Source organism: Lactuca virosa, chromosome 2 (genome assembly GCF_052849685.1).
Source record: "Lactuca virosa cultivar CGN04683 chromosome 2, Lactuca_virosa_CGN04683_v6, whole genome shotgun sequence".
In the NCBI taxonomy this organism is placed as follows: domain Eukaryota; kingdom Viridiplantae; phylum Streptophyta; class Magnoliopsida; order Asterales; family Asteraceae; genus Lactuca; species Lactuca virosa.
Window position 1 is genome coordinate 233,395,832 of NC_136427.1, and position 14,319 is coordinate 233,410,150.

At 37.8% G+C, this 14,319-nt stretch overlaps 1 protein-coding gene across 1 annotated transcript; it reads left to right on the top strand.

Annotated features, from left to right (window-relative positions):
- Positions 1–10,759: 10,759 nt before the first annotated feature.
- On the top strand, positions 10,760–12,635 carry LOC145160459 (chorismate mutase 1, chloroplastic-like). Its single transcript, XM_079079654.1, has 6 exons — positions 10,760–11,016; positions 11,304–11,526; positions 11,597–11,683; positions 11,752–11,895; positions 11,974–12,066; positions 12,167–12,635. Exons 1-6 carry the CDS (start codon positions 10,844–10,846, stop codon positions 12,392–12,394), a joined length of 948 nt encoding a protein of 315 aa, XP_078935780.1. The 5' UTR covers positions 10,760–10,843; the 3' UTR covers positions 12,395–12,635.
- The last annotated feature ends 1,684 nt before the right edge of the window (positions 12,636–14,319 follow it).

Consider the following 14,319-nt stretch of genomic DNA (forward strand, 5'->3'; position numbering starts at 1 on the left):
CGACTCAACGCCTCACGCTGGGTACTGATGTGCTGACTAAACGCTAGTGACACAAAAGACCGACTCGCACCCGAGTCAAATAACACCAAGGCAGGTACAGAACATACAAGAAATGTACCTACGCATATCACAATATAAGCATAACACTACAAACTCAAAATAAACAGAGGAAAGAATACATACCAGCTACCACATCGGGTGTTGCGCGGACCTCCTCCGTTGTCAACTGGAAGGCTCTCCCGCGAGCCTTCGGTGCCTCAGCCTTCGCCGGCCGACTCTCTGTAGCTCGAACAGCAGCAGGAGCAGATCCCTGAGAAGCTCCCTGAGCTGACCCTCATAACTGTGGACACTCGGCCTTCCGGTGTCCGGTCTGGTTGCAGTGAAAACAGACTGCAAACCCCTTGGGGCAATCCTTGGCCATATGCCCCTCCTTGCCACATTTGTAGCAAGACCCTGCTCTGCACACTTCATCATGACTCTTGCCGCACTTGCCACAAGTGCGGCCCCTCTGGCTCCCTGATCTCGAATCGGCAGGCTTGGCCTGCTTGGCTGCCGGCTGAGACTGTGTCGGTCGCCGATCCCTCCCCTGAGACTCCGCCTCCTCCCTAGCCTGAGTCTCCAGCTCTATCTCCCTCTTCCGGGCATTTGCCTGAAGCTCGGCAAATGTCCGGTACGTCGAGTTCGCCACGAACTCTCGTATATCCCTCCTCAAAATGCTCAGATATCGGCTCATACGTGCCTGCTCGGAGGACACGTGCTCTGGGCAGAACATCGCCCGCTCATGGAACATCCTGGTGATCACTGTAACAGACTCTGTACCCTGCTTGAGGGTCAAAAACTCCTGGGCCAAACGCTCCCTCTCCACCTGGGGAACGTACTCTTCTCGGAACATAGCAGTGAACCTCTCCCAGGTCACTGCAACAAGCTCAGTAGGCGAATAGTGCGTCGTCACAAACTTCCACCAGTCCTTCGCTCCCAAGCGAAGCTGGTTCAACGCGAACCGGACTCTCAAATGCTCTGGAGATGAGAAAGTAAAGAAACACCCCTCAATGTCTGATATCCACCTCATCGCTGCAATCGGGTCCTGGGTCCCATCAAACTCCGGTGGTTTTGTGTTGCTGAACTCACGAAACAGCAACGCATCACCACCCTGCGGCCTAGTCGCAGCTATAGCTGCAGTGGCCGCAGCAACCGCAGCCTCAGAAAGAGCAGCGTATCTCTCGTCAAATGTCTCTATCAGTGTGGTCTTGATAGACCCGAACATCTCTGGTATCTCTGCCCTGATGGCCGCAGCCACCTCCTCATGAATGATCCTACGGATCTCCTCATCACTAGTACCGCTGCTCTCTGGTGTGTGGCGTGTCCCAACCATGATGTCTCTGAAATACAACATAATAAATATCAGGGACTCGCTCGAGTATACTCGCACTCGATAACTCCACCCTACTTGCTCCTTAGTACCCAATGGATTCTTACTTAGGGTGCGCACTGCTCCGGTGTCTTCAGTAGTACGGGCCCTATACTACCGTCCACACCGCATCAGCATCCACTCTAAGTCCTCCTCCTTGGATCCCAAGTCCCAAGTACTCTACTCTCTTTAACCATATGCTACTCACTAGCAGCTCTCTCATAAACTCCTCGCTGCTATCTAAACACTCTCAAGTATCCCTAGCAGCAAAACTCCTAGACTAAGGCATCACATATCAGGCCACTCTAGTCCTAATAAGAATACCTAGTCTACTCTAGCATGCATAGCATAACTCATCATATATCATAACATAATATATCTCATAACACTAATTACAAGGGTATTTTGGGAAATCACCGTTCGGGCGCTGGCTGATCGTACACACGGCTCTGCTCTGTTTGTCTCAAAACTCTTTTTACTCTTTAAAAAAAGTTTTTAGTCATCAAAATTTCTCTCAAATCCTCAGTTTGAGTTCAGATACGCCCGAAGATGAATCCGAATCCCTCAAACCAAGGCTCTGATACCAACTTGTAACACCCAAATTTTCAAAACAATTTTTCACATTTTATAAAACACGTTTTCATTCATAATCGTTATAAAAACACCATTGTTTCACATAACATCATCTCCCAAGATCATAATAAAATCTCCCCGCGTGTGTACTGATCAAGCCGGCGCCTTCCCGCGATCCTCGCTGGTACCTGAGACACATAACACAACACTGTAAGCATAAATGTCTAGTGAGTTCCCCAAAATACCACACATAACACATATTAGCCACTCGAGGCTATAACTCTGTTTGACACTCTGGTCAAAGTGTCTCTGTGGGACCCCCCAGTCCCATAACTCTGTGGGCCCTCTGGCCCTAACTCTATGGGTCCTCTGACCCTAACTCTGTGGACCTTCCGGTCCTAACTCTGAAAACTCTGTAACATACATAGCATATAACACATAGAAATCACATCATGCAAAAGCATACACAATACTCTGTCTCATAGCTCTAATTACCACTCTAGGTAAAGTATAGTGAGAAGACTCACCTCGGGTAACTCGGTAAAGCTCAAACTCTGTAAAATCGGGTCTAGCCTCCGCCTAATCATGTGAAATAAATACTCTAAATCAATACATCTCTCAAGGCTAGACTATTCCTCCTCTTAGTACTCTCAGAAGGGTAAAAGACCATTTTACCCCTCTCATAACTCAAAGGCCCCACTATAGACCAAACCCTAAAAGTCAACCAAAAGTCAACCCTCCGGGTTACGCTGCGCGTACTAGATGTGTACGCTGGGCGTACCCGGCAGTCTCTCAGAATCGGGGAACGCCACCCCGTTCGCCGCGCGTACTGGGATTACGCCCGGCGTAAATCCCAGTTTCAGTCCCTTAGCTCTTGAGGTCTTAAACAGTTAAGACTCACGTCCAACTTTTAGATCTGACCATTTCTAAGCCTCTTAATCCATAAAGTCGATGACTTTAAGCCTTTGCATGGCTGAACAAGTCACTAACACCTAAAATATACCATTTCCTAACACTAGAAAGCCCAATACTCAAGCATGATCTCATATCCACGACCAAGATGGGAACTTTATGGATCTATAACACAAATACCACTGAAATGGGACAGATCTAGGTCCATGGAGCTCATTACACTCATAAAGTCTCCACCTTTGGGACTTTTAACCCTAAAATGGTCCATGAAGCAACAAACCAAATTAAGAGGAAAGTTTTGAACTTTATACCTCCAAATGCAGCTCCTTCCTCTGTAGATCTCATATCCAAACTTGCACTTCAAGCTCTAGTCTCCACAAACTCCTCTCCTTCTTCTTCACTAGCACACCAAGGCACTTTTAGCTCCAAAATCACACACACTCACTAAGAACGATGAAAAGTTCTCTCTTAGGGTTTTACTCACTGCTATGGAGGCTGAGAAATGAGCCTTAGCATCCAATATATAGGGCACAAGTCAGAAATTAGGGTTTGCACCTGGACGCATTACGCCCAGCGTAACCCTGAGTACGCCCAGCGTACTCAGGCGAGTCCACGTCCAAAATAAGCGCATGAGTACGCGCAGCGTACTCTTGAGTACGCCCAGCGTACTCATTTGCTACCAATTCCTCTTAAGGGCTTAACTTGACACTTTGAATAAAATAAGGGCTACATAGCTGTACCTGAATTTCGGGATGTTACAATTAAAGACCGATTTTGTTTATGCTTTATAAAAATCAGAGTACCTCTTTTAATAAAAGTGTTGCGGAATTTGTTCCCAGAAAAACATGATAAATACGTTAGCAAAGCATTTCCTAAGAAATGTATTTTATTCATTTTAAAACATTTGGGATGTCATCGTCAATACAAAAACATAAGCATAAACAGAACTTACATTTATTTACACTAGTGATCTACATCTCTTTTAAATCTCCCAGTGTAAAGTAGCTTCGTATCGACACCTGTGATACAAATAAGCTTGAGTGGGTCACGTTGGGAAACCTGGTGAGTACATAGGGTTTTCAACCCACAATAATATAATTATTATGTTTAAACATCAAACAATCAACCCAATTACCCATCCCCATTATCTTCGTTATTCTTAAGGGTCTACCTTAAGAATCATCTATCATGCATTCGTTCATTCTGAAGTCCATCGCTTCCAGGGTTCATATGACAGGCACTAAGTCCATAGCTGCCAATGCTCGTTCGTAAAGCACTAAATCCATAGCTGCTAATCTTCATTTATCGGACACTAAGTCCATAGCTACCAGCATTTATCTAACAAGTACTAAGTCCATAGCTACCAGCGTTTTTCTAACAGGTACTAAGTCCATAGCTACCAATGTTTATCTAATAGGCACTAAGTCCATAGTTGCCGATGTTTATCTAATAGGCACTAAGTCCATAGTTGTCGATGTTATTTATTAGGCACTAAGTCTATAGCTGCCAATGTTTACTCATACCATTTTTCATCTCTCATCGTTCATCTACCCATGTTTTACCCCAACATATTCGTAGATATAAAATACATATACAGTTTCAATCATTTAAAACATGTATAAAATCGTTCATCCAGCATAGAAAGCAAATATTCAAATAATATGCACACATAGCACATAATTTATATAAAATACTTCATATCTATGTGTAAGATGAAAGTAACTATGCACTCACTTGTTAAAGTGATGATTCTAAACTCGGACAGCGCTTCGCTTCTTAACAATATAATTTCCTTCGACGAAACCTAGTATTATTACCACTAGATTTTAGTCTAATATTTACCGTGACAAATTATTAGTCTTAGCATTATTATTATATAAACGTTTAAACAATATTTTCCAACCACTATGTATAGACAGGGGCCAGACATAAAACACCAGAGGGCAGGACCATTTTGGCATATAACACTTCTGAAATCCAACAACCCTATGCGGCTCTTTAAACCAGATTCCTCGTACCGCGAGTAGTTAAAAATATATTATAACGACACTTATATAAGTCATAATAATAGCCCAAATATTTATTATAAGTTCATAATAACAATACTAATTTTAAATATAAGCTATATTAAAATAGGGTAAGCATAACTTACTTACAAAGGGGTTTTAGCTAGGAGTCGGGCTCTGCAGGGGAAGAACTTCGTCGCTGAATCTTTCTAGGAAAGATTCGTGCAGCGCTTCAGCGCTCACCCTACGATACTAAAACTACAGAAAGATAAGTCGAATCACAAGGGACCGAAATTCTCGGGGGATAAGAAGAGAAAGGCTATTGAATCAAGAGAATGGTGCAAGAAATATGAGAGCCCAAGGCTCTTATTTATAGTAATTGAATTTACAAAAACTACCCTCCATAATTACTTAATGACATTATAGTTATATAAACGACTAAACACTCATTCATAATACTATTTTAAATAGATTTAACGATATTTGTACAAAACTAATGTCGAAAGTACTCAACACTAGTCTTATAATGACCGCATCTTCGATACCTTTCTAATGATATATACATTTGTATATATATATATATATATATATATATATATATATATATATATATATATATATATATATATATGATTTATACTTTATTTTAATACGTAAATATGCTATTATAATTTATAATTTGTTCATACGAACTCCGCTTTGACGCTCTTTATATCCACGCGTAGGTGGAGGCGTACTCTACAACTTTCATTTAGACTCCGACGGCTAATTTTGACTTTATTTTTAAAGTTATATTTTTAACAGGCCGGGACAAGAAAAGTCTGTTAAAAATTCATAACTTCTTCATCCGACGTCCGTTTCCGTCTGTCTTTTTACCGTTGCGCTACTATTAATGAGATCTTCAATTCTCATTTAGGTTGCGTTGGCCAAAAATCGATCGATCTAAAATTCGAATTTCGGGTCGTGCACTACTATGCCAAATCTTAGAAAATTCATAACTTCCTCATACGAAGTCAGATTTGGGCGTTCTTTTTTGTACGTTCTCGGTTTAACGTATACTACAACTTTTGTTTAGATTACTAAGGCTAAAAATTCTTCTATCGCAAATTCACTATTTACGTCTCCCGGTGTCGTGCCGGTTTTGCCATAAAATTTCGACGGGCCATAACTTCTTCGTTATAACTCGGATTTCGGCGTTCTTTATATGTACGGAACCCTTGTAACATATACTATGACTTGGTTAAGATTATTCATTCTAAATAATCTTCTATTAAAAAGTCATTTTTGACGCTTATCGTCTCTAAATTGACTAGCCAGAATCTGCGGGCGTTACATGTGTGAGGTGTCTTAAGGGTTATGTGGTGGAGTTGAAGTGACAGTGTGGTGTTCGATTGTATGTGAGTGTAGGGATGTTAGAATATTGGGTAGGGTATATAGTGCAGTTCTGGATACCCCTTGGATCATGTAAACACTTTCCGAACTGATATTTATACCCTATGCCCGGGTTACAAGAAACTCAGCCTAGGATAATCCCAAGGGGACACTTACGAATCTAGGCACAGAAAACGTAAGCCAAATTGCTAGAATATTATGAGTTCATATGAAGAAAAACAAGAGCTAAAAGGCGGTCTTTCTCCTTAAAATGAGAGTCGTTTATACAGAAAACGAGATGTAGGATTTTCTTCTACGGTAGACCGTCATGGGTTCCTTTGAAAACAAGTCAAGGGAATCCGGAATTAATGAGGAAATCAAGGGTTCCCAAAACTGACGATCTTAGTCAGTTTTACCATAATCCCCCATCCAGGGGTTCTAGTCCTTGGACCCCACTAGGGGCGCTGCCCCTAAACCCCGCCAAAGGGGCGCTGCCCCTAAACCCCGCCAAAGGGGCTCTGACCTCGGAACCCCGACTTGTCATCCAACCGGCTTCTAATTCGATCTTATACATGTGTGCACTCCGCACAAATCCAAGCATATATTATAGTACAAATTACGAAGCCCCTTAGCTCACATGTAAGTTCCAATTACACAAAATGACCTGGTATGTTGTTTTGCATCATCGAATGTATCAACGAAATTACACAAATAAGGAAGTTACGTGTCATAAAGCCTTGTTTCATCAAAAGTAACATGACGAGATATGATATTTTTCTTAGTAGCTAGTTTTAGGCACTGATATCCTTTATGATTCGAATGATACCAGAGGAAAACGCATGGTGTTGTTCATGGCGCAAGTTTATGATCGGTTGTTAAATGGGGGTAGCAAATACATTCAAAGACACGAAGGTACATGTGTGTAGGTGTATTGTAGTTGAAATTAAGAGCTTATGGTATGTCGTATCATTTTGTAGGGTGATGGATGGTACGATGTTGAGAAGGTGAGTGACAATGTGGAGAGCTTCTACCCAATGTGTAGGTGGTATATGTGCTCGGTAAAGAAGCATATTTTTCCCATGAAGATCTTCCTCTTATTCATAGACAATATATAAGAATAATACAACAAAGTTTGGACCGAGAATAAACCCATGAGCGGAGAATTACATAACATGTACAAAGATAAATATAGGGAAAATGACACTGTAGCACATTAAAGTTTCGTCATTTGTGCGATTTGGTCACTAAAGTAATTTTCTTGCGCATTAGACCGCTAAACTCGTATTTGACCTGTCAATTAAGCTATTTTTATCAAAATTAACCGGTTACCAGGTCACAAAACTAATGTGCCATTTAATAATTAATTTATCTTTATTATTTGGTAGTCACGTCATTTAATGGAAGCAGTCCTTAAAATCCCTTCGGTTACAGACAAATAATCTTGGTGGCAAGATTCCAGAAGAGATCAATGGGTGTCAAGAACTCAAAGATTTTGCAGCATCAAACAACAAGCTTGAAGGTGGAATTACTTCTTGAATTGGACAACTTCAGACCCCCGAAATCTTGAATTTAGCAAACAACACCCTCTCAAGCTCCATTCATGATTTATCTAACCTTTCCACCTTGAAGTACTTGAACTTTCATGGAAACCGGTTGATCGGCGAAATCCCACCGGAGCTACTCAGGCTTCTGGAGCTCTAAAATCTTGATCTTTCAAGTAACAATCTTTTCGGAAACATTACCCGTTTCGATTTTGAAAATGGTAACCTCGAAGCTTTAGTTTTGTCTAGCAATTCTTTCACCGGTGGGTTCCCGGAGAAACTTTGCTCGGGGGACTTGAATTTATGCCATTTGTTTATCTCCGACAACCGTCTTTCCGGCGACTTCCCTTTTTCGGTGCTAAACTGTTCTTCAATCGAAGTGGTGGACATTTCTGGTAATAACTTTGGAAACGAAATACCATCTGGGATCCCCAATCTAAAGAACCTCGCTGAACTTTTACTCAACAATAATAGTTTTCCGGTAGTTTACCTTCTGAAATCGGAAACTTGAGTAATTTGGTGAATCTTTATATGTTTGTGAACATGATTACAGGTGAAATTCCGATTGAAATAGTGAAATTCCGATTGAAATAGGGATATTACAGGAGCTAAGTGTATTATATATTTACGATAATCAGATGTCGGGAAACATTCCAATCGAGTTAACGAATTGCTCGATGTTAAGTGAATTGATTATTTCGGGAATCATTTCACAAGTCAGATTCCGAGTACAATTGGGAAGCTCAAGAATCTGGTTTTTCTTCAGTTGAGGCAAAAAGATTTATCGGGTCAGGTTCCATTGAGTTTGGGTTACTGCAGAAAGCTTCAAACTTTATTGTTGTTCGATTTGACTAATAACAGTTTCTCCGGTTTTATTTCTTTAGAATTAGCGAGGTGACCAGAACAGGCTTTCCGGTGGGATGTCAAAAGGGATTGGGAATCTAACTGGTTTGAATGTTCTGAAGCTTCAAAGAAACAATCTCTCTGGGGAAATTCCTTGAACACTTGGCGAGTGTAAGAAATTGTTTGATCTTAGGCTATCGGAGAACTCGTTCACAGAGCAATCGGAGAAGAGATCATGGGAAATGAGATTTTGAAGTTAGGGAAAACAAAGGAGAGATGAAGATGGGGTAAACGATAAGGATCGATGGAGACCGGTGGATTAATGACGTGGCTAACAAATAAAAAAGACAAATTAATTATTAAATGCCACATTAGTTTTGTGAGCGGGTAACCGGTTAATTTTGACAAAAATTGCTTAATTATGTAAAAAAAAAATGATGATATGGAAATTACATGTTATAACATGTTGTCCATTTCTTTCAATTGATGTTATAACATCATGGTGACATTGTTGGTGAGATGACAATTTTTTGGTGTGATAACATGTTGGCAACACCCATCAGCCTAAACAATGGACAATTAGGATTTATCATTTCACAACAATGTTCTGGTAGATATCATGGATCTTTTTACATGCGAGTGTGTTGAATCTTGGTTAATTTGCCAACTTATATTTTGTGGGTTTATTAGATTTAACTATTTAAGATGTACATGTTAGTAAAATCAAATAGCCAATGCGTTTGTTTGCTTTTGTAATAGATAAGAACTTTTAAGTAGGACTTTATGTTTGTATGTCAATAACCGGTAAGAATTACAAGATATAAACAAGGCATTCAAAGCATTTGGTAAGAGATTTATTTTTTTCTAAACAAATGGTTGGTTGAAGGTTAAATGATGGTTTACTTGAAATGTCTATGAAAGAAGCTGTCTTTTTATAGTACGTTTTTGCAAGTTGATTGCTCTGCTATACACCTTATACTTTGTGGAATTGCTAATATTTATGAGAGACCAGTTTAACTGTTTTAAGTGTCAAGGACAAGTACCTAACTTGAATTACTCTTATGGTTTGTCTATCTATATAAAAGTCGTTTATATTATGGAATTAATCTCCTTTCATCTCGATAATAATTACAAGAATATATATACAAGACTAAGGCCATGGGCCGATGACTAAAAGATACAACATTGGGCTACATATTTGAGCTAATATACAAACATACATATAATCGAGAACCAAAAAAAAAAAAAAAAAAAAAAAAAACTAGATTCCGTCAATATATAAAGGGTATTGGTCATGTATGTTAGTAATATCAACTAAATTTATGTCATCAAGTGCCTTTTTTTAAAATTTAAAATATGTTTGGACCGGTTTTGGTTAGAGGTGATTAGCCCAAGCCACATGGTATGTATAAGAATTTGTAATAAACAAGTCCCCATTGAAGAAATTCTGTATAGATACACTTACAAAAAAAAAGTTCATAGAGAGTTCAGATACTATTTAGTGCAAATTTGATAAAAAGTAATTATATGTTCAACTTTTTACTTGAAAGGTCATGATATTAAAAATAAAAAAATAAAAAAAGAAAAAAAGAAAAAGAAAAACCACTCACAGTTTGTAAATTTTTTATGAAAACTTATTTACCTAGGATATCATGTTATATATATACTTAAATTACAAGAACACAATTCATTTTTATCATAGTCAAGAGCAGTCCACTCTAAAACAACCCAATTTTTTATGTCTTATAATGATCATAAATTATATGTAAATATTTCTAAATAATGATTTACATCAAAAAAAATCAAATTATCATTAGTTTTTTGTTAAAAAAATCATAATGAGTTTTCAAATAAAAGCATATTTTTTTTCTGATATCTACCTTAATATTTATAAGATAGGTTCTAAGGAATAATACTATTTTTATCTATGCTATCAATATAATATAATCTAATATGTATTTTTAGTTTAAATAATAATAATAATAATATATTTATAGATTTTTTTCCATGAACATTTGGAGAAAATAGAACCACCACCTTGCCAGCTTTACCTACACTCTTCCTTACCTAACCCCTAAACCCCACCAACCCCTGAGACTTTCTTATTCTTGATTGGGTGGATTTAATCTATATTTTTCTTTCTCCATCCTCGCCACCTATTCTCAGTTCTCTTCTCTTTCAACTCAAAAATGGAGGCCACCAAGCTATTGGGATCCCAATTGTTTCCTGCTGCCATTTCATCGTCAAAATCTCCCAAGTTTGCCCTTCCAATGTGGAAAAATTGCAGCTTTCAGGTTTCCATTTCAGGGTTTCCAAACAATGGCTTCCAATTCCAATCAATTCAGCCCTCTGCATCCCTCGGGTACCCTTACAATCCAAGACCCAATTTGTTATTTTTTTTGTAATTTGTTTTATATAAATCACTTTTTACTCTGCTCGTGTTACGAGATCCTTTATTGCCTTATACCCTTCTATGGTTTGTTTCAAGACCTGATCACCGTTGTGTCAAAAAGCAGTTGTGATTTATGCCTCGATTTTAAGCTAGCGAAATCCGTTTTAGACGACTTGACACTTTGTAGCGAAAATCATGGATTATGCGATGAATCTTCCCTAAAAATTTTAGTTTTATATGATTTTGTTTTCGTGTAGAATGAAGAATCCGACTAGAATAGACGAAAGTGAGATCTATACTCTTGACGGAATAAGAAGTTCTCTGATTCGACAAGAGGATAGCATAATATTTAGCCTTGTGGAAAGAGCTCAATATTGTTACAATGAGGATACATACGACCCCAAAGCTTTCTTCATGGATGGTTTCCAGGGCTCATTGGTCGAGTTTATGGTCCAAGAAACCGAAAAGATTCACGCCAAGGTAAGTCTATGGAAAATCCAATGATTATGTATAAGAATTAAGATAAAATTTCTGACTGATTCTGAAACAGGTTGGGAGATACAAGAACCCTGACGAGCATCCTTTTTTCCCTAACGACCTGCCTGAACCTATGTTGCCACCATTGCAGTACCCACAGGTAAAAATTTCATCTTTATTCGTGTTTTAGGATCTAAACAATGACAGATTCTTGATATGTGTCTACAGGTGTTGCATCCTAGTGCAGATTCAATCAATATCAATCGCAAAATATGGGATATGTATTTTAAAGATCTTCTTCCTAGACTCGTCAAGAAAGGAAACGATGGTAATTGTGGATCAACTGCAACCTGCGACACCATTTGCTTGCAGGTAATAACTAGTGCAATTTCTTCTTTTTCTTCACCCAATGACTCTAAAACTTCTAATTTCCTGAAATTGTATACGCAGGCCCTCTCCAAACGGATCCACTACGGTAAATTTGTAGCAGAAGCAAAGTTTCGAGCTTCACCAGATGATTATGAAGTTGCCATTAAAGCACAAGTAAGGATTCTGTCATCTGTGAACAAATCTTTCGCGTCAATTGCTTTCTGTTCTATGAAAATGGTTTCAAATTTCTGGGATTTATTGATTATGTGTGCAGGATAGGGGGAAACTGATGGATTTGTTGACATATCCGATTGTGGAGGAGGCGATTAAGAAAAGGGTAGAAACAAAAGCGAAGACTTACGGGCAAGTGGTTGACGTGAAAGATTCACCGGAACCGGTGTACAAAATAAACCCAAGCTTAGTTGCAGATCTTTATGGGGATTGGATTATGCCCTTGACTAAACAAGTTCAGGTTGAGTATTTGTTGAGAAGACTTGATTGAACCATGAAACTTATGGTATTTTACACGATCAATGTCATGGTGCTTCTGGAAGTTTCAATCCACATGATATCTGTTGTCTATTGTGTGTTATAGGGATCAAAGTTATGGATATACGATGGTGAGATAATAATAAAGAGATAGTAATTTAGTAACGTCATTGTGTAGAAAACTATACAAATGTTTAAACTGAAGCATATGTTGGATAACGGGTCTAAAGTTTGTAAATCATTTATGTTGGTTAGGTCGATTAAGAATGGCAATTTACGATTTCATTAATGTAATTCTTATTGTTATGAAATGGTTGGTTTTCTTTGTTTATTAGCACCACGTTTGACTCTTGATTCATGTAATGTGATCCTAATAATTGTTTGAACATACAAATATTAGATATCATATTTGAAATAAAGAGAAATTATTGACGTAATGTTTTTTATTTGGGAGCTGATCTGTGCACAATAATTTTTCTCCATACACAACAATTGATGCTTTAAAATGTTGTATCGTACAACTATATAATTAGTTCAATGAGAGTTTAATGAGTTGGTATGCCTATTTGACAATCAATGGACTAAACTCTACCATTGTGGGATGCTATTTTGGCATTCAATGAATATGGAGTTCAATAGGAAAAAAAACTTTTAACTATTAAATATATATTTCATTAAACTCTATTGAATTCAATGCATTGTAGGAAAATTAATGTAGAGTTGTATAGTAAGTAAAATGATGATGTGTCAATCCATTAAACTCTAATAAGTTTAATGTATTGTGGATGCCCAAAGGCATGGTAGGGGTTTTGGATGATATGGATGTGGTGTGGCATGTGGGTGTGAAGGTAATGGTTACAGAAAGTGTTAGTTTCGTCTATAGAATCAAGGAAAGTATGTGAGAGATGGTTATTAGGTGTCATGGAGTCGTAAGGAAAGACGATTTAATTGAAGGTAAGATGTCTGGATATGATGATTTTGGTGGTGGCAATGTTGATGCATCTATATCCGCAATGATGGAGTATTTAAGGAAGATATAAGGGGTGGTTCGTGGTGCAAATCTGGCAGGTGCTAATATGTGGGTATCAAATACATCTATTGCAGACGGCTATATATGGGTTATCAAACGTTTTGATTCGAAACGGTTAGACGTGATATTTTACTAAACTCAATAAAAGACTTATCAAATAAGACCTAAGTCTTAAAATATTACTTTGATCCACGAACCTATTTATTTGCCACTAGCAATGGATGTTTTAGTTATTTTTCAAATATTAGACAAAAAAATTATATATATTATAACAAAATATATTTTATAATATACATCAACGTATATTATTATAAGTATTTTATCATGTGTCCTTTAAATCATGTGACATGTGGTGGTTCAAAACCTACCAAAATTGTTTACACATATTTATTCCGTTGTAAATATGAACCAACATAAATGGATGCATATTTTTAGTAATTCCTTCGATACTGTACTATTATTTTTTAATACATTTATTACAAGCATTTTCAGACTTTATTATAAATATTTATCTTAGTTATAAATCAATTTTGAAGTACTATATTTTTCGATAGCCACAATATAATATTATTTATTTTGAGTTTTTGTCAAATTGACTTTTAATGCCAATTTACACCTACTTGTACTTGATATTGATAATCTTTGGTGCTGTTTGGTTCGCGGAATGTTGATGAAAGAATTGAAATTGGAATTGGAAAATAAATCTGTCAGGAATTGGAATCCAATTCCATGTGCTGTTTGGTTGGTAGAAAATGGAATTGGAATTAATTCCAGATCCTGTTTGGTTTGCAGGAAATGGAATTGGAATTCATGAAAAATGACTGAACTGCCATTTTGTCTATTTTGCTTAATCACATGAATTTATCATGTTCATACAAAATCATATCGTATTGAAGATGTAATGTAAT